This window comes from Monodelphis domestica, chromosome 2 (genome assembly GCF_027887165.1).
Source record: "Monodelphis domestica isolate mMonDom1 chromosome 2, mMonDom1.pri, whole genome shotgun sequence".
Classification (NCBI taxonomy): domain Eukaryota; kingdom Metazoa; phylum Chordata; class Mammalia; order Didelphimorphia; family Didelphidae; genus Monodelphis; species Monodelphis domestica.
In genome coordinates, this window is record NC_077228.1 from 262,329,595 (window position 1) to 262,357,177 (window position 27,583).

The window sequence follows — 27,583 nt, forward strand, 5'->3', positions numbered from 1 at the left end:
TTGGTACTAAAGAAGACTTTATTTCACTCACCATAGAAAATGTATAAGATGCAAAGAACTCACAGGAGCCCACAAACAATTACAGAAACATAAAGCATTCAAATAGCCCATTAGATTCTCTCAAAGGTATATACACTTTGGGGGCTACTTAAAAGTATGCCCCACACACCTTGGACCTGTACTGTCTCAGTAACTCATAGGATTGGGATGCAAAGGCTGGCAATCTTTTGTGCACCCACCTATGACTATGGTTCCAGTCCTCTGGCTGCATGGGGCACTTTGGTAGTCCTCTTCCTTCTTTTGTTTTTGGCTTTTTAATATCTGCAGATTTATTTTAAAGTAAATTTACTTTAATATAGTACAGAACAGTTAAAGCTGATAAAATGCAACAAATAAACCAGTACACTGCAAGTGGCTTTTATGCAAAAATCACATTGCTCAATCAATATTTAAACCCTCAATTTCTGACATTTCTGCAAAAACGTTAGCATATTAAAAAAAAGTTCTTGGGTATATCAAAGCATTCAAAAATGAACTAATAAACTTAAACTATTGACTTACTATCTGATATATTTTAAACTTATGGCAGATGTCAGTACCAGGTACACTGGAAAATCATGGCCCTCAAAAGTTAAACTTGTCCTAAAACTAGAACTGGCAAACAAATATCTCGAAATAGAGATCACTTGTGCTTTTTGGTGAGAGAATATTCTAATAATGCTATATATTTAAGCTGTGGGAAACATTATTGGATTCTATGAAAAAATTAAGTTTGTGAAGTGATCCAAGAGGCAGGTCAAATGCTAAGAATGTAAATGTACTGTTGGTATGAACCATGTTTTATTCTGTTTTATAATCAACAATATATTTAAATACTTTGCACTGGCCTTCCAAAATCTCCCTTTTTGGTAGCAAGGGAGAAAATTAGCCCAAGAAGTTAACAGATGTGGGAGATGGAAACAAAACCATTCTGCAAAGATAGTTTACATTTATCTTAGTCCTCAATCCAATCAAGTCTTAAAACATACGCTCATTTTTGGCCAACTCTGAAAAATTTAATACTAAAATGTATGTATTACTAAAAACAATTGCATAGTCCTGGGCAATAGATCCCCAAATGGTGGCTTTCTCAACACTCCTTAGTACCACTTCACCTGATGAATATTTGTCTAAAACTTCTTCTTGTATAAACATTAGCTGCTACATAATACAATTGCCCAGAATTCAGATTTGTGCTGTTGTATATTACTTTTCACGAACTCTTCAGCATTACCCCAAGTTTAATTTTATGCTCTGTTCTACAGTCATACCAATTTAAGCTAACAAATCACAGTTTCTTGGTGATGATAATTTCATGGGGCATTTAACATTGTGTTAACATAGAATTTAAGATTTTGTCACAGATTTTTGACAGGCAATTATGAAAAATTAAGGTTCTTTTAACTCTAAAACAACTACTTCCAAATTTATCTACTAGAAAAAGATAAAGTTTTCAATATATGAAAGATTTCATTAATGCACTCAACCTAACCATTTTTATCACCTTCTAGTCACATCCAGCTATTCATCCTGAACAGGCCTAACAAGCTCTCAAGGCCCAAGCTACAGTCAACAGTAGTGATCACAAATCAGAAGTCTAGTTAGAAATACACATTTTTATTCTTACTGTGCCAACAAGAAAATCCCCACATTTTTAGATCAAAGGATATTAATATATATCTAAAACAAAAAATTAATACTACTTTGTTGATGTAGGTTTACAGAACTCTTAAAATATCCAGATCCATTCTGATTATTAGATGATTCAAATACCCTTCTAGGTTACATTTGCATTGAACAGATATCACAAAATCTCTTATAATAAGGTAAACAAAATAATTTTCTTCCTAAAAGGCAATTTTTTTCATGTTAGTCCATTCTTTCAGGACTTGCACTCCTGCGAGGACTTCCAGAAGGTGAGTGGCTTCTCTTTGGAGATGGTGATCTGGACTTTGATTGGCTGCTTCTAGGTCTTGAAAGAGACCTGGACCTGGATCGGGATCTTGAACGGGATGATCTCGATCTTTTTAAAGAACCTGATCGAGACTGAATTGAAGCAGATCTAGATCTACGCAGAGATGCAGATCTAGGTCTTCGAGGAGATGCAGATCTTGATCTCCTTCCACGGCTCCTGCTTCGTGAGCGAGAATATCTCCTTCCTCGGGATCTTGAGTGAGATCTAGATCGTGATCTGCTTCTCCTTCGCCGGCTATAGCGATGACAATCATAAGCATAATGACCTTTCTCCCCACACTCGTAACATCTATCATTAGGATCGAACGGGCAGCGTGCAGGTGGTCTATCATAGCGGGATCTTCGAGGCAGGCCTGTTGACAATTCAACTCTAACTCGGGAGCCACAAATCACTTTTCCATCCAGACCCTGGACTGCATCTTCTGCATCTCTTGGATCTTCAAACTCCACAAAGGCAAATCCTGGAGGATTTCTGGCAATCCATACAGTTCTTAAGGGACCATAATAACTAAAGGCTCTTTCTAATTCTCCTTTACCAGCACCGGTTTCCAGGTTGCCAACATATACTTTGGTCTCTCCTCCATATCTTCCATAGCATGACATGATGTCTGGCTTTTGTGCTCACTGCACTTTGTAATAGCCTGGTCTGATTGAGGTGCTGCTTGTTTACACTGGGTGGTTCCAGCAACTACTGGGAGTCCTCTTTCTTCTTCAAAAGAGCACAATGTAGAAGAAATATTTTCTCTATGGGACTGGTGCTTAAAGAACTCTTAAATTTAGAAACTTTCAGACTCAGGATTATCCAGGAGATAACTTCCAAGGCTGAGATAATCCATTCTGGGGAACTCCAGTCTCTGACTTATTCTAAGAAAAGAAAACAGAAAAACCATAAGAAAACATTTAGGAACTAGACGTCTAAAAGATTCCCTTTTGGGCTTTCCATGTCTTTCTCCCACCATTTTTGTTGCTGGTGGGAGTGGGGTAAGGAAGGGAGAAATTCCTTCCTCTTGCCCTAGAATTCCATGGGTGAGAAAGCCCGCAAAAGGAGAAAACTCAACCCTTTTACTTACTGCATGTTTTTATAGGGAAGGGATGGTTTATCTGCAAGAGTCACAGTCAATCAGAGGGATTCCTTCAGTTTCCTCAATAAGGGAACAGGGTTTATGCCTGCCTCCATAGGAGAAACTATTCAGATAAAGGTATACCCTATATTTTCATCAAGTTGATTGTTGGACTTCTGCAATCAACAACTTCTCCTTAGTCTTTTTTATTCTATGGTCCAGCCAAACTAGACTGTTCTTACACTATCTTTATTCACACCATTCTCCATATTTCCATCTATTAAAACCTCTTACAGCCTAATTTAGGTGCTATTTCTGAAACGTTCTGTCTGAGATGAAAATAATTTTGCCCTCTTTGTTTGTGTGTAATGGGTCTCCCTCCCACTCTAGCTACTTTGGATTCAGTAGAAATATTTTTGTAATTTGAATTTAACAAATCAAGAATTACTCCCCCTACTGCACACCTTTATTGACAAATACAGATGCTACAAATCAAATAGCTGGTATTTATATGACAGATGTAAAGTAAACAGCAAGGCCAAAACAATCACAAAGTCCTTCTCAGCATGCCATGCACAAAAGGTTTTAATGAAGAGCCCTGGATTTGGTTTTGAGAACCTATATTTAAATCTATGGTTTTGAAAGGGCAAAACATCAATGTCTAAGATAAATAAGGCTATAAGAAAAGAACACTTAGCTATTTGTGTCTTCTTACTAGTAAAATTTAGTGTGTCAGTGGGGGCTCATAAGGAAAATTAGGTCAAAAGAATACCTTGAGCCTGGGGTAGTTTTATCTTTGGGGTGCACTGATTAGACTAAGTGTGTATTTAGGGGAAAATGGTACCCTCAGGTACCACATAAAGAAAAATAACAGTAAAAGGTGACTGACCGATGATTTATAATTACTGATCTCCTAATGAACTAAAGATGAAACACATCCACTAAAGATGTGGAATGTAGTAGATGTCAGATACAATCACTGGGCCTGTTGGTTTTGTTTAAATGTTGTTCTACTGCAAGGGGGTAGTAGAGTAGTATTACAGGGAAAACACAAAGAACAACAATAAAAACTTAAAATGTATTAATGTTGGGTATCAGTGCAGTGTTGACTTGGAAAACTAGACGTCTTGTGGGGCTGATTTCATTCTAGCTCTAGAACTAGACTGCCAACAGCGGGTTAGTCACATGGAGTCAACCTTCTGGGTTCTCTTCTTCCATGGTCTTTGGAGTCCAAATGTAATGAAAATAGACTTTAACTCTATAGATGATGCCCTAGGCTTCTCTATCCTACAGTCTCAAGCTGCTCTAGTTCTCCATGGCTGACAAGAAGCTGTATGGTCATTCCTTTAAAAAGTATAACCATGGTTCTAGTCTTCCACTTCTGCTAGTTTGTGCCTTTTGATATGTCTTGTATCCAGGCACAAATTTCCCAAGAATCGAGTCTTAGGACTTTTTCTAGTGATTGATAATTCCCTTGCCTCAGTCATGTTGGTAAATGATACTGAACAGGAAATGGCTATTAAGAATATAATCTCCACTGTGTGACCCTGGGCAAGTCACTTGACCCCCATTGCCTAGCCCTTACCACTCTTCTGCCTTGGAGCCAATAAGACGGAAGGTAAGGGTTAAAAAAAAAAAAACAGAATCAAATCTCCATTAAATATTGCCTCTATCCAAACAAACAAAAAATTCAGTCCTTGCACAGAATTGTACAGTATAGTTCTATCATAAAACATCCATTAAATGGCATATATGAATGTATATCTCGAAGTGGATCTCCTTTACAATATATCTAACAGATAGTTCTACATATGCAATTATCTTAGCAATAAAGGCCACATGCAGACAACTAATACATAACATCCAAATTATAGCTGGGTGAATCCAGGAAAAGCTTATATATGGTAATATGATACAGAAAATCATATATCAAGTTTGTATAGAGTAGACTAAATCTGTGTCAAATGTAGTATATATCACATACTGATGTTATGTATGAAGTACGCATCATGACAGTAATGTGCCTTCTAGGGACATTTATCATTTCCTCACCCATTATACCTAGAACATTATACATCACTTCTGTGATGACCCAATGTCAGTTCTAGCTTCAGTATCAACAGAATCACTGCCTTATCTTGGGCCCATGGGTGAGCCCATATCCTCAAGAGTTTCCTCATCTTCTTCTAAATCGAGGTATGAATTTCACCTCCATATGGGACATTTTATTTCCTGACTCCACTCCTGATATTCTAAATTTTTTCCCATCTTCTCATCAGCAGCAGTCTTACTTTCAAATTTTTTCACCCCTATAGCTCCGTCCTGCTTGGTAAACTGCTACCCCTTCTTGACAATCATTCCCCAAAGTACGAAGATTATTTGTGCTCACTTCACTGTGGGCTTCATTCTTGACTTTCTGGCCTTTTCTACATTGCCCTCTAACTTCTTCCACACTAGTTTTCCATCTCCCTTTTCTGTGTTGTATTGTGCTCCTTGAAGATAACATCTGTTTGCTTCCCACAGTGCTGCTTTAATAAATGCCGTATGCCTATTTGCTTATCATTTGCCACCTAGTGCTGTCTATCTTCAAGTGGCAGACAGATCCTTCTTGGAGCCCACTTCCACGATTCATCATTTGTTTTCTTGGTCAGCAAGGGCATCCAAAACTGGACACAATCTGACTTGAATGAATAAGGACTATTTTATGTCTTTTTGTATCTTTAGCATTTGGTACAAAACAGGCCCTTCAGCTGATTGTGATCCATTGCCCTTTTTATTACTGCTTTCTGAATCAGAACCTTGTTTATTAGCTCACTGAAGTGAGCATCTTTCTCCTCAGTAGGCTATCCTGCTCTTACCATGAGGGCCTTAAGCTCATTCAATAGTTACTGTTAAGTAGTATATGTGTAAGTGTGGTGATGACAAGAGGTGGCTTTAATTTTTGACATTATAGCAGTTTCAAGCAGCTCAACTAAGACTGCATTAGACTTGTCTTGATTCCTGTACTTTATATTTGTCCAGCACTTCTAGTTCTCTTAAAGATCCACAGAATTCCATGTCCTTAAAATAACTGCATTCATATTCAGTGAGTACTTCTCAAATGAACTATCTTTGATGAAGATCTAATCTCATTACTAAGAGCCAGTTCCCAAATAACTGTGTAGATAAGGCTATTCACGACAGTACTCAAATCTGCATAGTATAATGAAAGTTTGACAATGTCAGTCTCACAAGATTTACAATAAGACTTCCAAAAAGTAGGCAACAACACTTTCATTAGGTATTTGATAACACTTTAAAAACAGCAGAACAATGGTAACTTGAATCTATTTAACAAAATCATGCCCTAAAAAAGTATTTGTCCTAAAAAAAATTTTTTTTTGTCAAATTACCTCCAAATCAAGTCAAAAAAAGAACCTCCCTCCCCAAACCCTACATGTAGCATATAGGCTTGGAGGATATCAATGCAAATAACTGACTCAAACACCAATGTAATAAGACTCCAAAAAATTTCCAAAGGACTGAAGGCCAGTACAGGTGTACTTAATTCCAAATATCTAAAGATCTATAACATTTGTTTTACAAATGTAAAGGGAAACTATCCTCCTTACTTCAAACTCTGGGACTCCTAGTTACCCTAAACCCAGTGATAGAATTTTGGTAAAATAATGAGGTAAACAAATCATGGCCTAAGCTCCCACTTGGCACATGGTCTCTATAAAGGAACCATGTAGGAGCCCCTAAAAATCAAATAAAGTATTTAAGATAGAATAGCAAGCTAAATGATAAGGGAAAATAATAAAATTATAGGATTAGTCTCAGCTACCTTCTCCTCCTTTCCTTCACTGGTATTGGTATGAGGTCCATCTGGGACCTCAGGCATTATGTCTGACGTTCATTTGATCCAGAGTAATATAGAGGAAAAACAAATTCTCCTGGACCAGTGATGATGAACCTTTTAGAGACTGTGTGCCTTGCCCCCAGACAGCATGCTGTGTCCCCCACCCCACCCCACAAGGGGAGGGAGAAAGTGCTTCCATTGCACTGGTGGGCAGTGGGGAGTAAGTGCTCACATTGGGCTGCTGGGCAGAAGTGTGGGGAGGCATGGTGGAGAGGGGGAGGGAAACAGCTCTGCCTGATTCCTGCTTTTCTAGTAATGAACTCTGGCAGGTGACAGCATGCATGCCCACAGAGAGTGCTCTGTGTATCATCTTTGGCACACATGCCATAGGTTTGCCATCATGGTTCTAGACCAATTCAAAGGTAGGAAAATCACTAAACCTTGGGCATGCACAAGTAAGGATGCTACCTTCCTCAGGATAAATTACACGATTAATAGTTAAAACTTGGGTAAAAGTGTTGTATGGAGACCTGCTGAATTTTTCTGTAATTGTATTGGTCCTGGCTCTACCATTAGGGCTCCAACTCCCTTCATACAGAGGTAGCCTCCTGAATTCTCTTATGCCATCGCTGTATTAGTGAATTTATGGCACATGTGCCAGAGAGGGGCTGCTCCCTTCCCTCTGTGCCTGATTTCTCTCATCACTTGCCCCTCTGCCCAGCAGCCCAATAGGAGTGCTTCTTCTCTTCCGTCTAGCGTAAGGAAGGGGGGCTCCATGTGGTGTGAGGTTTGCAGTTTGGGCACTCAGTCTCTTAAAAGGTTCATGATCACTGCTCTATAGCCTCTGGAATTCAAATACAGTGAATTACAGGAGAAAATCATGCTGAATCATGGTATCAGCCTATCAGTCTGCTTGTCATTCTCTTCTAGTCAAAGAATCACAGAATTGCAAAATTTCATAGTTGGAAGAGTCCTTTAGGGTTGACTAATCAAACTGTACCGAAAGGAATTCTCAGTATAAGGTATTCAACAAGTGATCATCTAGCATCTCTTTAAAGATCTCAAAGAAGGGAGAAATCACATCTCTTTGAGGTACCCATTCTATTTCTGGCCAGTTCATATTTATTGGAAAGAAGTTTTTCCTAATGACAAGCCTAAATCTATCTCTGCGCAACTTCTGTCCCTTATGCCTACTCTTGCCTTCTTGGGCCAAACAGAAATAGTCTTATTCTCTCTCATACATGGTAACTTTCCACATACCTGAAGACAGATATCATGTTCCTTCTGAGTTCTCTTTGGTCCAGGCCAAATGACCCCAATTCTTTCAAAGTATTCTCACAGCCCATCACCATTCTTGTTGTTTTGTCAACACATTCCAAATTATCAATGTTCTTAAATTTTAATCCTGTATTTTAAATTTGATTTATTCTGTAACCATATTCCTCTTCTCAAGTCTCTGAGAGAAGCTTAGAGGGTGCCTCCCCTCCCTTCTTTAGAAGATTCTTTAGTTAGATTCCAAAAGTTAAGCTTTCCCACAATGACTGTCAGTTAAAGAAACACTCTGTTCTAAATACTCTCATATAAATTAGTATCTCAGCATTTCCTGCAAGGTTTGTGGGGTATTCTTTAGAACCTAAGATTACCTGACCTTGTCCTATCTTTAACAATTAAGATGACCATACCTAACTCCCCAGTAAATATGCCCTTTTCAATAATCTCAGGATGCATCTAGGACCCATAAAATTCAGAAAAGCATTTCTTAGAGATGGGGGTGGTGGTGGAGAGATCATTATATAGCCTACCCCTGTTCATAAATATTTTGCCTCAGTTGATCCTTCTGTTAAAATTTCACTCACAACAAACTGTAGTACTGAAAATCAAACACAATATTTCAGATGTGGTTGGCCCTGGGTACCTCCCCATTTTTGGACCTCCATCTTGCTGAATGCTGCCCAAGATCCTATTAGCAAGGTTACTGCATCATACTGTTGATTCACATAGGACTAGCAAACCTCAAACTCCTATTAATCTATGTTTTCCCAAATCTATGTTTGTTTGGCAATATCTATCTTCTCTAGGATAATTCACATCGACCAGTGGTCAAAAGTTGAGTAAAATAGCTAGGATGGAAACTTATTTTGTCTTGGGCTGAATACTCATTCCAGCATTAGGGACCTAGTTCTTTCCATGTTGAGGGAATACTTTGAATTCCTTTCTTCAATGATTTCTGGAGCCCAAACATATTAAGAACAGGAAATTCATACTTCATGAAGCAATTCCTGAATTCAGGAAACTGATTACAGATCCGAGATCCTGTGAGCCATGCTCTAGTGATCTGTGCCTGACTATAAACCACATAATGGGACTCTGACCAAAGTTTCCCTCCAGTTAGAAATAATTATTTCAGCTAGTTATCTTAGTGAATGAGGTGAGATGGAAATAGAAGAGATGCCTTTTCTACATCTGACTGACAAATGAGACACAAATGTTCTAAATTGAGACTCATCCATTACAGCAATATAATCTCAAATCCTCTTCTCCCAAATTAATTCTTTGCACAATGACTCAGTTTTTAAGCCCATATCACTTCCCACTGACACGGAATTTTCATTCAGGTTCTTTTATTTATTCAGAATCTGATTACAAGTTTATTAAAAAAGCCTACATGCAGAATGCCACCTTATCCTTTATCCTGGGTGATTTTTCCTTATGATACACTGTACAGGTTACTTTAACAATGCAGTCTTTCCCAGAAGAAGGTAAAAACTAAGAAAAGAAATAGGAAAGGGCAAGTTAGGGTGTTTTCAACTTTTCAGTAAAAACTTTCTTTACCCACTTCTATAAAGTTGCTAAGAAAAGCAGAATTCATGTCTGAACAGGGATAAGAACAAATGATATAATTCCAAGAAGAGAAATGAGATTTAAATAAAACAATTCAGTCATTTTGAGTTATGTCTGACTCTTTGTGACTTCATTTTGGGATTTTTTTTTGGCAAAGATACTGGAATGGTTTGCCATTTCCCAGCTCATTTTACTGATGAGGAAATGGAGGCAAACAAGGTTAAGTGGCTTGTCCAGGGTTACAGAGCCAGTTAAGTATATATGACCAGACCCAAACTTAGGGAGATGAATCTTCTTCCTAACTCCAGGCCTGGCACTCTAACCACTGTACCTTTTAGCTGCCATAAACAAAATAAAGGAGACAGACAATAGAAGGGAGGGGAAGTTATGTGACAGAAGTTTAGGAGAAAAATGGAGGTTAAAAATATATAAAAACTTAGCTCATTTGTCTGCTTGGTGGATTTTCTCTAAGTTGGATGAGGAGACTGTCTTACAAAGTGCAAATATTTATAGGTGAGGGGAGGCAGAAAGATTCCATTTTAGAAATAACTTAACTTTCCCAGACTAAAAGAATCATTACTTTAAGTTCTTCAGAATTGTTCAGTATTCCTTTAGTGAGATCTAAATCTTAGCCTGCTCTCTTCTCCCATACAATAAGAAATTCTAAATTTTCACATGAATACTATAATCCTATCTCTCTTTCCATATGAATTTACATTTCAAAAATAAAACCCAGAACAATTTTAAGAGTTTAAACAAAAAACATTAGGGAAATGAAACCTCTTGCCCTGAGGGTTTCACAGAAGCACGTTGTTAAAAGACAAATTTGGCCTTGCAAGTAGTTTTCAAAATTCTTTAAACCTCACAAACTTCATTACTAGAACTTGGTTCCCTCTGAGTCTGGTCAGTGGCAGATCTTTATCACATTTCCTTTTTTCAATTCCACTCACCCGGTTGTGGACTAATAGTACTGTGGAAGAAAGATGTGGATACAGCTGAGGGAAGAAGAATGTTTCTTTCCTGGCTGCTAAGTGATGGGTTTGAGGAAGAGAAAAGTCTTTTACTCTGGATCAGGCTCTGAATGGGCTAAGAGAAGGAGAGTCTATTCCCTACCAGAGGTATATGAGTTTGAAATAGAAAAATAAAAGTCAAAAGGGCTATATGAAGATGTAGTACTAGGTAGAGAAGAAACAAGTATCTTTTCAAAATCTTAATGTTTTTAGAGGGTAATGATAAACTTAAGAAAAAGAGGACTTACACATGTATTAATTCTGTTCTGAAGTTTTTGTTTTGTTTTGTTTTTTTAAACCCTTATCATCCATCTTGGAATCAATGCTGTGTTTTGGTTCCAAAACAGAAGGGTGGTAAGGGCTAGGCAATGGAGGTTAAGTGACTTGCCCAGGGTCACACCGCTGGGAAGTGTCTGAAAACAAATTTGAACCTAGGACCTCCTATCTCTAGGCCTGGCTCTCACTCCATTGAGCTACCCACCTGCCCCCTATTCGGAAGTTTTAAGAGGGTAAAGAGAAGTGAGAATAAGATACACATTAGTGTAAGAAGGGGGTGGTAAAACTTGCTTCCCCCCAAAAATTGAGGTGCCTAAGAAGAATCATTTATAGATATGGCAGGGAAGAAGGGGTATCAGATACTTCACTGGTATCCATCAGTAATGGATAAAGGATGGTTGAATACACATAGTTTGGTGAAGAATTAAATCAAACTTAATAAGGTAACAAGTGATCCAGTTAAGAGGGAGAATAATACCAAGGAAGGAAAAGCTACAAATAAAACAAACTTCTAGATTCTGAAGGGAGGACTAAAAGGGATGGGGAGAATTAACTAAAATCAAAGGGAGTGCCCATCATTTTGAGGAATAGTTAATTGTGTTACATGAATTTAATGGAATATTATTGTGCCTTGAGAAATGATGGTGATTTCAAAAAATTTGGGGTAATATAAATTAATGCAGAAATGAATGAGCAGAACTAGGAGAACTATATTAGACTGACAACACAACATACTTTAAAAAAAAAAGAAACTCTGAAAAACTTAAAAACCTCCATGACTGCAATGACTTTTTTCCTTTTGTTGCTTTATCAATTATTTAAACGAAGTTATAGATGGCATCTTTTTTAGTTTAGGCTCGTTTGCTGCTTCTGATTTGGAACTGGAACAATAGGAGACACTTGTAGATCATCCAGCATGGAAAGAACACTCAACAAGGATACAACATTGATGAATTGCACTAAGGCTTCTCTTCCTTGGTGTTGATACAATTAAATCTGATGGAGAATACAACTTTCACTGACTTTTTTCGCTTAGGCTCCCATTGAAACTATGTCAGGCACCCAAGCCTTGATTCCCCCCCCCCCCCCATCAATTAAATCCAGGATGACTTCCAGGCTGGGGGTGCCTGAGGGACTGGGAGGGTAGTGTTGCTTTCTAAAGTTATAGGAAAGGAAGGAGGGAGGGACATGTTAAGGTTAAGATGTTTACTAGACATCCAGCTCAAAATGTCTGAAAGGCAGTTGGAGATCAGAGATTAAAGGTCAACAGAGAGATTAGGCCAGGAATCTTTTGGAAGAGATCCATCCTTCAAGGGCAGATGTTGTTCCTAAGGATAATAACTATTACAACAACAGCTAGCATTTATATAGTGCTTTAATGCTTTACAAATATTATCCATTTTACTCTCACAACTATGGGAAATAGTGCTATGATTATCCTCACTTTACAGATGAGGAAATTGGAGCAATCACAAGTTAAGTGACTTGCTCAGGATTACACAGCTAGTGTGTGAAGCTGGATTTGAACTCCGGTCTTTCTGATTTGTGGCCCATAGCTCTAAATACCTGGCTGCCAGGGGAAGGCTGCTAATTACAGAGCAGGTATTCTAGTAGTTACAGAAGAGGTGGGCAGATCTGGAGTGGAACATTGTGGAGTTAGGGCTCTAGTAGACAGGATTTAAAGAAGCGGGCAATAGAGGATAAGGAACAAGATTTATATTTTTGCAGCTGTGGTTTAGAATCACTAGGATGGGAAGAATAGAAGGGGACAGAAGTGTGATAACCACCAACAAGTGAGTCTACGTGGAATAGCCGTGGTTGGAGGTCATATATGGGCATTGATGTGGTCAGATCTACTCTCTTTTTTTAAAACCCTTACTTTGTAGGTTAGGAAATGTCTAAGACCAGATTATGTAATATTAATCTTGAATGATATTTTCATTATTTTACAACTCTGCTCAAAAAGTTTACTTTGCCCTAACATCTAACATAGACAGCACCACTATCCCTTCCCCTCCACCCCCCCCCCCCCCATTCAATATAGAAACATGTCTGTTTGTTCATCAAGGCAGGATAAAGTGAAGAACATGGTGATTATTAATGAGGTCTTTAGAAATCTACCAAATCAGAGACCAATGGCTAGGGCATTTTATGCCTTTAGGTGACTGAGAAGTTCAGTCCAATCAGGTTCTAGGGACAGCTCTGTCTCCTTTTAAGAAAAGCTAATCCTTGACAAGCGAGGTGGCCTAGTGGATAGAATACTGCAACTCTAGTCAGAAAGACCTAATTCAAATTCAGCTTCAGGTACTTACTGTGTGGGCCCTGAAAAAAAATCATTTAACCACTGTCTGCCTTTTATTGGAGAAGGAAATGGCAAACTACTCCTATATCTGCCAAGAAAAACCCCATGAATCAGATACAGAACAACGATGACTACGACAACAGGAAAAGGGGTCTGGGAGTATTCCATATTATGGAGAGGTTGCATGGGGAAGAAGGTATATTAGGGAAATGATGGCAAATAAAATATCAGTCCTTTCATACCCATTTCCTCACCTTGAAATCCTTCCCCCTTTTAAGAAATGAATTTGCTCTAGATAGCTTGATCTATTAACTTCCCTTGCAAGACAACAAAATTTTAAAATTAAAAAAGCGGTGTCAATTTCTCCATCAAAGTGAAGCTTTCTAAGTTTAGTAAATTCCTTCTCCTTCCACTCTCAAATCTGTTTTAATCACAGGACTAGCATGAGATATAAATTTCTGAGACACAATCCAATGATTTTACTCTCCTTTGAATGTCTATAGTAGCTGAAGGAGAGTAGTGGATTATTGTAGGCTAGGCCTGACTCAAATAGGTTCAGTGGCTCAGAGGCTAAAAAAGGACATGAGACTCCCTTGCAGACCATCTAATAATTAACAAAAAGTTTACTTAACTAGAGCATGGAAAAAGATATTTAGCAGGTACACAGCGCTGATCTCTGTACCTCTGTCTATGCCTTGGTGGTCCATCAGTTTCAAACCTAGGGACGGAGCTTGTGACTTGTCAATGATTCAAGCCTTAGTTTCCTGGACCAACGAAAGAGATAGATTTAATATCTTTTAAAGAAAAACTAGCTTAACAAATATTGGGTTGTTCTTCAGTTGTATTTGACTCTGTAATTTCATTTTGAGTTTTCTTGGCAAAGCTACTGGAGTGGTTTGCCATGTCCTTCTCCAGTTCATTTTACATATGAGGTTTTGGTGACTTGCCCAGAGTCACAGAGTAAGTGTCTGAGGCCAGATCTGAATTATGTCTTCCTGACTCCGGACATGATGGTTCTACCTAGCTGCCCTATTAGATAGAACCTAAGGAAAAGCTAACGTAAATGGCAGGTCCCTAGGAGAAACTAGTTCAGCCTATGTCAAGGGACCCTAACCAATAATATTCCTAACGCATGTACAATAAGCTTGAAAACCTACATTACCAACAGGTTCTGAAGGGCTTTAAAAGCCAGAGGAGTCTCTATTTTACTTTTGAAATAAGAGGGAAGCACTAGAGTTTCTAGAGCAGGAGTACAATAGTCATATAAGATCTATGCTTTAAGACTATCACAATCTGTAAAATATTCACATCTTTTTCAATTAATTGCCAAATCTTGCGGTTTCTTTTGCAGTTACCACCCTAATTCTGGCCTTCAGTTCCTTTTACTTGGACAGGCAAGTGCCTTCCTATTGGTCTTCCTGTCTCAAGGTTTCTTCCTACTCCATTTCATTCTCTGTTCAGCAGCCAAGATGCCTGCTAACCTGGAATTAGGTCTGAACACATTACCCTGCCCCTATACTCGATAAACTCCAGTTGCTCCCTATTATTGCTAGAATAAAAAGAACCCAACTTCGGGCAAATCTTCCCAAACTTGGCTTCTTTCTACTTTCCTAATTTTACACATCACTTCAATTTACCCACTCTACAAAATAACTATGCTGGCAGGCACATTATTTCCTTGCACACAGCCCTCTAACTCTTTCCTGTCTTTGTAGCTGTCCTCAAAGCCTGAAATGCTTTCTCTCTTCACCTTTGATTTCTATAGTTTTTCTGGCTTACTTCCAAGACTTAGCTCCAATCATCTTTGGCAGGAGGTTTTAGGTCTCCTCCCGCCCTAAACTATTAGTGCCGTGCCTTCTGATATTTCCTATCTAATCTATATTATAGCCTGTATGTATTTTGGTCTTCTTTCTCCTGTTAGAACCTCGAAGGCAGAAGCAACATTTTTACTTTTCTTTGTATCCCTGGCACTTAACATTACATATCTGTTCATAGCATGTGTTTAATAAATATTTTTTGATTGAACTGATTCAGAGATTTCATTGCTAAGCATAATCCATCCTTAGGGTTTATGATAATACAAATAAGTATAGAAAGCCTTATAGAACTTATGCAAAGTGAAGTAAAACAAGGAAAACAATACATTCAATGACTATAACATTATAACTATAATGAACAACACAATAATAGAAATTTAATGCGTCCAAGTCATAATGACAAAGTCAGACTACAAAAAAGAGCTACAAGAAGATCTCTCTCCTCTCAACCTCCCTCCCCTCCTAATTTATTTGCAGAGGTAGGGAACTATGGGTATGGAATTACCAAATATAATATCAAATCTAAAAGAATTTGTTGAACTTTTTTTCTTTTTCATTTTTAATATAAGGGATGGATTTCTGGGAGAGAGTGGGTACATATATAAGAATAAATAAATGGGGGAAACCCCCAAAATATATCATTCAAATTTTGTTTTCTAAAAAGAGCTGGGAGCTATGTGGAGTTTGGATTGGAGAGGGGTCATGCTGGAGTGAGATTCCAATCAAGTAGGCTATTGCAATATTCCAGGTAAGAGGAGATAAGGGCCTAAATTAGGGTGATGGCTCTGTGAGTGGAGAAAAGGGGATGGATGTGAAAGAAAGGAAGACCTGCCTGAATATGAGAGGCTGAGGAAAAAGAAAAGACAAGTGTAACTCTTAGGTTGTAAACCTGTGACTGGAAGGAGAGTGGTTTATTTGACTGAAAAGGGGAAATTAGGATGAAAGACTGGTTTTGGATTAAAGATAGTAGGTTTTATTTATGGACAGTTTGAGATTCCTATGGAATGTTCACATGAAGATATCCAATATGGTTGGTGAAGAGGTACTGGATGCCTTGGATATCTAGAGGTAGATGTTTTCATAGAGTTTAATGGGGGGGGGGAGACTAATGTTAAATAACACAAGAGGGTGCAAAGAGAAGAGAGCTCAGATTTTGACAAACCCTGAGGTACACCAATACAAAGGCAGTGGCTCTTTTTTCTTATGGTGATTTTTTTATCAGCACCCAAGGAATCTGGAAATCCTAAATCTACATATCTAATCCTCACCTTTTCTCATATCTAGTCTCACATCTTCAATGTACTATGCATTTCTGAGTGCCTTATAAACAAACATCTTTAACTTAATATGTCTCAAACAGATTTCATTGCCTTTTGCGCAATTCTTTTCATAATTTCTCCAGTCTGGAAAGTCCTCAAGACTTTCCAGATATTTCCTAATTGTAAATTAATTAATTGGTCAAGAAATCCTAATCTGGTGGGTTTAATCTCTCTCTACAATCCAAAAAGTTCTCCATTCTCCTCTGACTCAGGTCTATATATATCCCTGCTGAACTCACCACTCAGTCCCTCCCCTAGACATCACAAGACATCTCTGGTAGGTAAAACAACTACTGAGGAGGTGGCTTTAGAGACCTCAATTCCTCCCTTACTTCCTCACAAGAGAGGTGAGTTCTTGCTGGGACCCGGAAGACCTCAGCACATTCTTTTAACAGCCTAGTGCTGAATTACCACACTATAGTCAAAGTTCAACAAGGCTGTTTGTCCAGATTACCCTTAATCAGGGTTCATAATGGCAGGTCACCCCAGTGCTGATTTAAACCTTAACTAAGACTAAGACAAAAGGGCCCAACACAATTTGATAGCCTACTGGAGAAACTGGGTGTAGCCTTATCTTAGAATCACTGCTTCAACCTTGCATGATTTCACAATTCAATGTTAATTTCCCACAAGTCCAAAAGAACACCATTTCCCCAATGAAGGTGATCAGTTTCCAGGTCTTATTGACTACCATTTTAAAATATACCATCCCCTTCTCTCTACTGACAATATAAGCCAACGTCCTATAATCTTTGTCCTGGACTATCCATTAATCTCTTAATAGGGCTCCCTGACTCCAGAATCTCCCCTCTGATTCATCTTCCACATAGCCTCTAAAGTGATATTAAGCACAAGTCTGACCATGTTACCCCTCTGTAGATAAAGCTTCATTAACTAGGATAAAATACAAACTCCTTTGGCATTTAAACCCCATTCACAATCTGTATCAAACCTTCTTTTCCATGTTGATTATATATATTACTCACCTTGCCAAATTGACCTATTTGCTCTTCTCCCCATTCAACATTACATTTCCCATCTTCTCAACTTCTTAAATCATTGGCATGACCATTACTGGAATGTTCTCTTTCTTCAATTCTATCTCAGGGAATCCACAGTTCCCTCAAGGTACAGGTTAAAATTTACTTCCCACAGTTATGAGTCCCTTCCCACCCAGGTACTTTGTATATATTTTTAATTTTCTTTATCTGTGAACATGTAAACTGAGATCAAAATCATTTCACTTTATATATGAATGTCCAGCAACTGACAGTGCTTGGCATATAGTGGGCACTTAATAACTGATTGATATGACACTGCAAAGAGGACTAATGAGCAGGCAGGGAGGTAGGAAGGCTAGAATGGAGCATTGGGGATGGTAGTGTCAAATACTGCAGAAAGAAAAAGAATAACGACTGTGAAAGATTGGGCAGCAGAGACCACTAGTAATCTTGGAAAAATTTCACTTGAAAAAATAAAGATTGGAAACCTGGCTGCCAGAATTGAAGAGTAGAAGTTAAGTTGGAGACAACTAGTTGTTAGCCCAGAAAAATTTTCCTACAACACTTTGAACCTCTTTGTCCTTATCAAATTCTACCATTTATCTTGTCTCCACTCTCCCAAAAATTAAGACTGCAAAGTCTTTGATACTAGGACCTGTTGCTTTTCTTTAATATCTCCAAGGCCTAGCATAGTACCTTACATATATTAGGTACCTAAAAGGAAAGAGCTTAGTATAGAAAAAAAAACCATCAACCTAGGCTTGTGAAACTTATTTTTAGCGCCTGTTCTGCCTAAAATTGTGATTCTCTGGGGCCTGTTTCCTCCTTCACCGTATAGGGGAAAGGGCTGGTTGGGCTAGAGTCAGTGATCCAACTTCAACATTCTGTAGTTCTATGATCTGATCCAGATTCCTAAGCTCATCTATATACTTAAGGAACTGGTAGCCGCCACGCACCTATGCAAAGGCTCAAGACACACAAATTCTCTATCCCCTAACATGTACTATTCTTTTTTTAAACACTGGAGTCAAGACAAAATTTTGGAGCATTCATCTAAGATCACAATCAACATCTTTCCTCCACCAAAAATTGTCTCATATTTTCCTTTATGGGCAAATTATTCATTTACTGGTATCAATGCCCACTTCCTTCAAAAAGGGGGCCTACTGAACAACGAAAGTCGCCTAGAAATTCTGGGAGCCGCAAGTTAAGTTCACAATAAAACAAGAAAACTTTAAAAAATTAAAAAAGCCGAACGCCAAAGACATACCACCCAGCTCACGCCACTTTTGCAAAGACCCGCGCATGCGCTCTTCTACTCCCCCCCACCATTTGGCCTAACAGTTTCATTCGTCACCCAACCTCTCTCCGTTTTTTCCGGGGGGAGGGGAATAGCGCGCATGCGTTCCTTTTCAAACCGCGGCCGGACTTGCGCAGTTGTTTACGCTCCCGGCCCTTTTCTCTCCGGCCGCCTCCCGCCAACTTAGCCGCTCCGCCCCCGCTCCCGCTTTCTATTTCCCACTTCTCATTCTCCACCTCCACCTCCTACTACCCACTCTCCACTTCCCACTCCCCACACCCCAGTCCCCCGGCCCGGAGGGGGGTCGTTTAGTTACTAGCCTGTCGGAGCCTGGACCGAGGCGAACATGAAGAGGCGGGGCTCCGGGCCGCTGCAGTTGCCCTGGATTCACTTCCGGCGGACTCAGGCGGAAGTGGCGGTGGAGCATGGTGGGAGGGGGAGAGGAAGGCGAGGGCAGGGCCTCTTGGGGGGGTGGGGAGGGGTGGCCGGGGGCCACGGGCCAGGATTGGAGGGGCCGGGACCCGGAGCGTAAGAAGATCCCGAGGGGCCTGAGAGCCTGGCTTGGAGCTAGGGGAGGGGCAGGGACCAGGTAATGATCCGATGGGGGGAGATAATAGGACGTTGTGTACTTGAGGGGTGGGGTTTTGATCACAGGAGGGGCAAATGGGAGTAAATATATAACTATACATGTATATATAGGGAAAGAATCTTTATAGCTTATCCTAGGCCAAGGAGTTTTATCAAAAGAATGACATATAAAAAGTTAGATGTTAAAGGGAAAATGACAACTGAGTAGGGGAGGTGGAATTTTTAATGTATAAGAGGAAAGGTGCTTAGGATAGTAACACAGAAAGATTTTTTAGGTCTGGGTTGGTGGGACAGTAAGGTTTCTGTCACCATCTTAAAGGGGGAGGGGGGCAAAATAAGCTCATGCTGGATTTATACCAAATGTAAAGGGAAATTAGATCACTGTTAACAGGAAAAAAGAAATGGTGGCATAAACACGCAAAGAAAAGATACCAGAAGGTCTTATTCCATGTGAAGAAGTTGACTTTTGAGAATAGAGATATTTTCTTCACCAATGTTAAGTGGTACCTTGAAGGTCATCTAGTCTTAGGATTTTAGATGTTGATATTTTGTTCAGTGAATAAATTAAGGGACTACATAGTTTAAGTTGTCCCACCTCCTAATTCTATTTAGCAGGAAGCAACCCTAGTAAAAGTGACTTGCCCAGCCAGACCTGGGCCTTGAACCCTGGCTACTCTGACCCCCAAGTAGGATGCTTAACATTGTAACATTAAGTGCTTAGGAAGCAAGCCCCACAGAGGTTAACTAATAGTTTGTCACAAAACTAGCAACTGTTAAGAGTCAGGATTTGATCCCAGTTCTCTTTTTGGAGACTTATAGTCAGAGGAGTTTCCTTAATCCTGAAGATTGGAGTTACTTAACTATCTGTTGGTCTTTAAACAAGTAACAACTTCTCTGTCCCTCAGTTTTCTCTTGTGAGCTGAGAGAATCAGACTATATGATAGCTAAAATCTTGATCCCTAAATTGATAATCCTAAGGAAAACAGGTGGAAAAAATAATAAAAAAGAAGCCTATATTGGATGGTATCATAGATTTTAGAATTGGAATTTAGAATGTCCAAGATTAAGGTGCCAGTAGATTTTTGAAGACAGCTAGGCTGATCCATTTATTTTAAAGATAAGGAAACTGAGGCCAAAAGTTAATTGTTCAAGATCACAGAGGCAAATAGAAAAGCTAGAATTTGAATCATTTGGTTCCTAATTCAACACTTATTCAGAGAGAGCAAGATTATTAAATCTAAACACAAAACAGAAATTTGGCAGATATCATTTGGATTCTTGAGTCTGCTTTCATAGAGGAAATTGATCTGCATCTTTTTCTAGTGACAGGTTGTATTGAAGTTAATCCCATTTTAAATCTAAACCATATAGTTGTGAAATGGTACCTACTGGATGGTTAATAAATATTTGTTGTTTTAGTGTATAATCTGTGGCTGGATAATAGTTTCTCTCAGAAGTAGCCTAGCTAATATAGAGAAGTGAGATCTTAGATTCCTTAAAATGCTTGATTAATAACAATACTGATGGTAGTTAACAGACACTATGCACAATTATCTCATTTGATTCTCATAGCATCCCTGAGAGGCAGGTGTTTTTGTCACCAATTTACAGATGAGGAAACTGAGGCAAGTGATTTGGCTAGGGTCATCCAGTTAGAAAGTGTCTAAGGTGGAATTTGAACTCAGATCTTTCTAACTCAAGGCCCTGAGCTCTATTCTCTTTGCCACCTATCTGTCAACTGAGCTATCATATAGACTTGGAAAAAACAAACAAACAGGGATTTTGTGTAATTTGTACAGTAATATTCTAGGGAATCATGGTGAGGGAAGTGGTATGGTAAGAGACAAGTGCCTTGATATTTTCTCCTAGTTAAACTCGAGCAAGAAGATGATCATGATCTTATTTAACTACCCCACAGGTATCAAGAACGATATTAGTTCTTTAGTATGTGCTGGCTGAAGCCTGCCTTTTCTGATGCCCCTGGGGAGAAGACAGACATCAACCTTTAACCAGCAGAAGATACCCCTGCTCTGGAATAGGAGATGGGATAATGCCTCACTACCATCAACTCACTGGACTCAAAATTTAAGATGCCTGTGAAACTCATAATATTGACAGACCTCTGGGAAAGACATTGAAGCCAGAGGTTGGGGGAGGGGCTTGGATACACCCCTTCCCCCAGGCTCCTCCCCTCTCCCCTCCCTGCCTGTCCATTCCTATTTGCCCTCTTCCCAGCACACTGTTTGCATTCCTTTGCTCTCTGGACTTTGAACTAAGACCAAAGGAGAGGGAACTGCACTTTATTTTGGTGGGTTTGGATTTGGGGCTGTCATCTAAGGCTTTGAAATGGGATTGATGATGCCCAGTGGAAAGATGTGCCACTGAGAGAAGAGAAGATTGGTAAGATGCTATCTTCTTTCCATCCTAGGGTCTTGATGTCCCTGGTTCAAAAGAAGTGTCAGCCTATGTTAAGTCTTGAAGAAGCCACTGTGTGGGCACATTGTAATGGTATAGTCCTCCTGAATTTGGGGTCCCCTACATTCATGGTTAACCTTTTAGCTCTGTAAAAAATGTACACAACTAGAAAATGAGTTCTAGTTCTCTAGTATATTCTCTTTAATTTCCTCCTCCGTTCAGGCAAATGAGCTACTATGTGAAAGTGAACCACAAGAGTTCCAGTTTTTTGCTCTGGTCAGGTCAAAGCAGGAAAAGGGCAGTGGAAAAGATTTAGAGAGAAGTCTTAGGAATTCTTCTGCTACTACCAATTTAGAATGAGGTTACTGAAAAATCAGGAGCATCTCTAGAGATGTTAATAGAAGGGGAAGGTGATATTTTTGAAAATATGCTTTGTATAATACTACCAGAGGCTTAACAGTCAACTTACAGGTCTTCTGTGGATTCTGAACTTGAGAAGTTTGAAGTGTGATGGTACAATGGAAAGATCAAGGCTCTGCTCTAGGAGTCAGGAGACACATCTTCTAATTTTTTCTCTACAACTAGTTTTATGACCACCATCAAGCTGCTTAATTTTTTTTTTAACCCTTACCTTCTGTCTTAGAATTAATACTAAATATTGGTTCCAAGAGAGAAGAGTAGTAAGGACTAGGCAATTGGGGTTAAATGATTTACCCAGAGTTATACAACTAGAAAGTATCTGATCTAAGATTTGAACCCAGGACCTTCCATCTCTAGGCCTTTTTCTCTATTCAATGAGCCACCTAACTGCCCCTAAGTTGCTTAACTTCTAAAACTGTAGTTTTCATTATCTGTACAGTGAGACTAATCATACCTGTTCCACTTACCTCGTGGGGTCAAGTGAAATAAACACATAAAGCACTTTAATAACTAAAAAGTACTATAAAATGCATTATTGTTCATAATAAATGTGAGGAGAGACAGTTTGGAACAAGTAGCAAGGAAGCTAGAAAGATCTGAGTTCAAGACTTACCTCTGACTTATAATGTCTGTGTGACACTTAACCTCATTATGCTTTAGGTGGCTAAGACTGTGAATTGAAGACAATGTGCTGACCTGCACTGGTAAAGAGAGCTCTTTTACCTTGGAGTTCCCTATAAAATGCAATTCTCCATCCTATCTTCAGCCCTCTAGTAGATATGATGTTGTGTTGAACTTTTAGAGAAGAAATTTGAACTTTCAAAGACTTTCTTTTTTTTGTTGTTGCTCTCATATTTTGAGGTTATCATGTAATTAAAAGCCTGTATTGAATTTGGTTCTTTCTAATTCTGAGTAAACCCTGGAATCTGTTGGTTTAAGAAATAGTCATCTTTATTAGGTGAATGGACCTTTAGGAGAATTTGAGTAATTATATCACATTAATTTATGATGTTCTTTTCTTCCATTAGTTTAGTAATTGATATCTTATGGGATGGGGAGAAAGGGCTGATTAAGATCAGATTGGGAGTTTATCTATTCAGTATGACTTAATGGGGATCAAGATATTGGAAAAGTGATGACATATGGATAACAAAAGCTTAAGTAAAGCTTTGTACACTTTTAACTCTTAGTCGGTTGTTTCATTCAACAGACAACTTATTAAACACCTACTTTCAATGATTTATGATCTCTAGGGCATGAGAACTCCATGGCAGATGATAAAGGAGTTTAAATTTTATTTGTTAGGGAGCTACTAAAGATTTTAAAAGAGATTAGCTGAGCAGTGCCATGAATAACAGGTACCAGGGATAGAATCAATAATATCTCTTAGAAAGTTGTTGCATAGAGCCTATCTGTACTAGGCAGTGGGAATAGAGAGGAAGATTCAGATATAAGATATGGTATAGAGGTGAGACCAGTAGGATATGACAACTTGATAGTGTAAGGGTCAAATTGGAGTTTTGACTGAATAAGAGAGTTATAAATTCACTGTTGTGGTTGCTGAATTAAAAATGTTATCCCTAAGCCAGAAAAAGAAAAATTACCAGCTTTTATTTATAACAAGGAAAAGAAAGAGTTGAACTATAAAAGGTGGGAGGGAAAAAGGTAAGGATTTACCTAGCCTACCCTAAGTGCTGATCCGATGAAATTCAGCTTACTCCCTGACAAAGTTCCAATTTCCACATGGAAGTCTGAGTCACTCACCAGCAAGCCAATGTAGGATTCAAGGAAAAGAGTCCACAGAATTCACGCTGAAGGGAGTGTCCCACCGAAGTGCAACAAGCAGAGAGGGTCTTGTCGCAGAGCCACCAAGGCAAGAATCTCTCCAAGCCAGAATCCTAAGAATTCCAAAGGAGAAATCCCAAGGAGCAGTTCTCCAAAGAAGTTCAAAGGAGAAGTCCCAAGGAGCAGTACTCCAAAGAAGAAGTTCAAAGGAGAAGTGGTGAGAACAGGAAGTTCCGGACTTTTTATAGACCTTTCTTCCACATCACTTTCTGTCCCTTCCCCTCTTCACAGGGACCAATCACAATTTTCAAATTGCCTAGCACTGCCTGGGGTGGGGGGTTGGGGGGAGAGTCTGGGGGATCCATCTCTTGGCCTTATCAAAGGATTCATAAGTTTCCAACTGATTAAGTTAAAAGAGTAGAGTAAGTAAGTGACTTGTGAATTCTCTTACTTGATGGCTAACAAAATGTTAAGTTGATGTTTCTTGGTTGGTTAACTCAAAATACAGAAGGAATAAAGAATTCCCTTTCCCAAAGCTGTAATGAGAATTGAGAGAAAAGATGAACCAAAGGTATAGGGTGGAACAGAAACAAATGCCATAAAAAGCAGGTTTAAGAAAAAAGAAAGTTCAATTTGTGATAACATTGAGTTTGAGGTGCCTAGGGTACATTCCGTGGAGCTGTCCTTTAGACAATTGGAGAAGTAGGTCTAGAGCTCAAAAGATTTCTGAATGGATCTGTAGATTTAGGACTAAATTGTGCTGTGGGAGTAAATGAGATTGTCTGGGGAAGGGAATATAAAGAGAGGAGAGCCTTGGACTGATCCTTGGGGAATGCCTTAAGTGGATGGGAAAAGGTTTAAGAGCCAGAGAAAGTAAAGAAGAATTCATTTGAAAGTTAAGGAAAACTAGGAGTGTCTCTGACTGTGAGAAGAACCGTTTCTTAGGATAGTCAGCCTCTCAAAAGCTACAAAGAGAGTAAGGACAGTGAATTGGAAACCTTTGGGATTTGGTGATGTCACTTGGGACTTTTTAGAGAGCAGTTTCTTAAAGAGTGATCATTTGATTGGTAGAAGTGAAAGCTAGAATGCATGGTTTGAAGGGACAATTAATGAAAGAGAAAGAATTTATGAAACACTTATTGTGTGCAAAGCACTGATCTGAGCTTTGAGGTTCCATATAGAAAAGCAGAGACTGTCCATAGTGTCGAAGAATTCACATTCTAATGGAAAAAACAGTACATATAGGTATTTTGAGCTGCAAGTCAGATGAAAAAGCCCCATAGACTTTAGAGTAGAGAAGCAAAGAAGCTATTAATGCAGTTTCTGTTGTTGAACCTTTTGACATACTAAGAAGAATTTTTTTTTTCCTGGTTCTTCAAAGATGTGGTTGCTGAAGGAGGTAGTGACTATAGCACTAAGAGAAGTAGTTTCCTGGTGACACCTCAAGGATTGTTTTCTGGGATGATAGCTGTAGAGGCTGAACTAGAAACAGAATCAGGCCTCTAGGGGCTCAGCCACACCCTTGGACTATTGGTGGCAGCTGATTAGTGATTGGTAGGCTCCTCCTCCATAGTATTCAAAGATGGTTGTGGTGTCCAGGCTGGAAGTGGTCATGGATGTATGTGGGATATTGGTGTTTCTATTGCTCTTCAGTTTAGGGTCCTGGACTGTCTCCACTGGGGACAGAGAGGAGGTAATGGGAAACCCCCCAGATTCTATACTATGTTTTGGTCAGAGATTAATTTATTAATTACAATTTTCTAATTCTAAGCATTTTTGCTTAGAGAGAGAAACTCTAGAAAGACAAATCCATCCTGCCTTTAAAAAGCTTTGAGCCATTTTGAAATTACAGTTAATAGAATTCCCAGAGATAAAGTTCTTCAATGAGATAAAAACATTTAAAGAGCTCAGGTGAAAGTTCAGTTGACATTTTACTATATCAAATAAAACCATCTATACATATTGGAGAATTATTTTCTTAAAGCCATTTATTCCCTCTTTAACTACTTTTCCAAGAATTATTTCTGCCTGGTCAAAAGGTGAATGAGCTACTTCTATTAACTGAATTAATCTCAAACTTCTTTCCCTCAATCTGACCATTTACCTAATCACTTCCAGTATTATCTGGCCTTTCCTTTTAGACACTGGTTAGGCCCTCAATAATAATAATGCAAAAATGTTGTTTGGAGCTTGATAAAGACCAATAAGATTTTTCTTTCTGATTGGACCGTAGACTTCAGTTGAAAGGATTGTCCTAATATTATTTTGGATTATATACTCTATAAAGAGAGAAGGAGGTATAACTAGGGTGTAGTAAGCTTCCCTAGTCATAATTAGGAAAATAAAGCAAAGACAACTTTTCACCAACAATTTAGCAATGAAGAGGAAAAGAGGGATAGGATGATATATAAACAGGAATAGTAGGATCAAAGGAAAAGTTTTTTATTTTTTATTTTTTTTGAAAATTTTATTTAATTAGTCAATTTAGCATATTTTCCCTTGGTTACAAGAATCATGTTCTTTCCCTCCCCTCCATCCCTTCAAGGGAAAAGTTTTTTAGAATTGGGGAGATCTGGATATGTTGTAAATCTAGTAGACAGGAAGAAGTAGAATATGTATGTGAGAGAGGTAATGACTGCTGAGGAAGGTGAAGTAGACAGGAAGGAATAGAATAAAATGGACAGGTACAAAGATTAGCCTTAGTGAAGAATAGGGATATTTCTTTATTTTTTTTTAAATAAAAAAATTTTTTTAATAAACCCTTACCTTCCGTCTTGGAGTCAATATGGAGTCAATACTGTGTATTGGTTCCAAGGCAAAAGAATGGTAAGGGCTAGGCAATGGGGGTCAAGTCACTTGCCCAGGGTCACACAGCTGGGAAGTGTCTGAGACCAGATTTGAACCATCTCTAGGCCTGGCTCTCAATCCACTGAGCTATCCAGCTGCCCCCAAGAATAGGGATATTTCTGTGACTATAGGGAAGGATAGAATGGGTGTTAGCTAAATTTTAAGAATTAAAATACAAACTCAGCATTGTGTCATTTAATATCCTCCACAGTTTTCCACCCACCTTTCCAGCTTTATTTTATACTATTCAGCACTATCTTTATATTCCAGCTAAACTAGAAGTTTCTTAAAACTCAATACCTATCTCCTAACACCGATCTCTGTGCCTGGAATGCACTTCTTCCACATCTTCACTTTTAAGAAGTCTTAGATTCCTTCAAGATGCAACTCAACTCAGATACTATTTTCTAAAAGCCTTCCCTGATTCCCTCAGGGTGCTAGTGCTCTCTTGTACCTCAGCTGTCCTTGCTTTCTACTTATTTGTGTACATACTAATATCCAATAGAATGTAAACTCCTTGAGAGTAGAGACTTTTTTTTTTATTTGTACTCCTTAGTGCCTGGCTGCTTGGCACAAAGTAAGTGCAAAATAAATATTTGTTGAGTTCAATTTAATTCTATCCTTTAATTGGTTTTAAATTCTAGACACCTAGAATTGGAAATGGAACCTCTAGAGTTTCAGAAGGAGAATAGCATACAGAATTGAGAGGAGAGGAGCTAGAGATAGAAGAGTAAAGAGACGGTAAAA

The 27,583-nt window shown here is 38.8% G+C and overlaps 2 protein-coding genes across 6 annotated transcripts in view; one reads left to right on the forward strand and one right to left on the reverse strand.

Moving 5' to 3' along the window:
• Positions 1 to 19,178, reverse strand: LOC100019033 (serine/arginine-rich splicing factor 7-like). Of its 3 annotated transcripts, none has more exons than XM_056817798.1 (2): positions 19,102 to 19,178; positions 1 to 2,877 (listed from the first exon to the last, which is right to left on the reverse strand). In XM_056817798.1, the coding sequence occupies exon 2, from the start codon at positions 2,614 to 2,616 to the stop codon at positions 1,909 to 1,911; it is 708 nt and encodes a 235-aa protein (XP_056673776.1). In that variant the 5' UTR covers positions 2,617 to 2,877; positions 19,102 to 19,178; the 3' UTR covers positions 1 to 1,908. The 3 variants fall into 3 exon arrangements, with proteins under 3 accessions (XP_056673776.1, XP_056673775.1, XP_056673774.1); XM_056817797.1 differs by having other exon boundaries at positions 17,467 to 19,123; XM_056817796.1 differs by lacking the exon at positions 19,102 to 19,178 and adding an exon at positions 18,752 to 18,854.
• Positions 19,165 to 27,583, forward strand: part of MGAT1 (alpha-1,3-mannosyl-glycoprotein 2-beta-N-acetylglucosaminyltransferase) — a 27,400-nt gene continuing 18,981 nt past the window's right edge. For 2 of the 3 annotated variants that reach the window (XM_056817795.1, XM_056817794.1), the window contains exons 1-2: positions 19,228 to 19,370; positions 21,288 to 21,769. The gene's annotated coding sequence lies outside the window, so the exon portion shown is untranslated. Of the gene's footprint in view, positions 19,371 to 21,287; positions 21,770 to 27,583 lie in introns of all 3 variants that reach the window. The other variant, XM_016430886.2, reaches the window with a different exon arrangement.

Excerpts from the sequence above, each read along its gene's own strand:
- LOC100019033 (XM_056817798.1), bottom strand. The coding sequence starts at position 2,616 with ATGTCATGCTATGGAAGATATGGAGGAGAGACCAAAGTATATGTTGGC.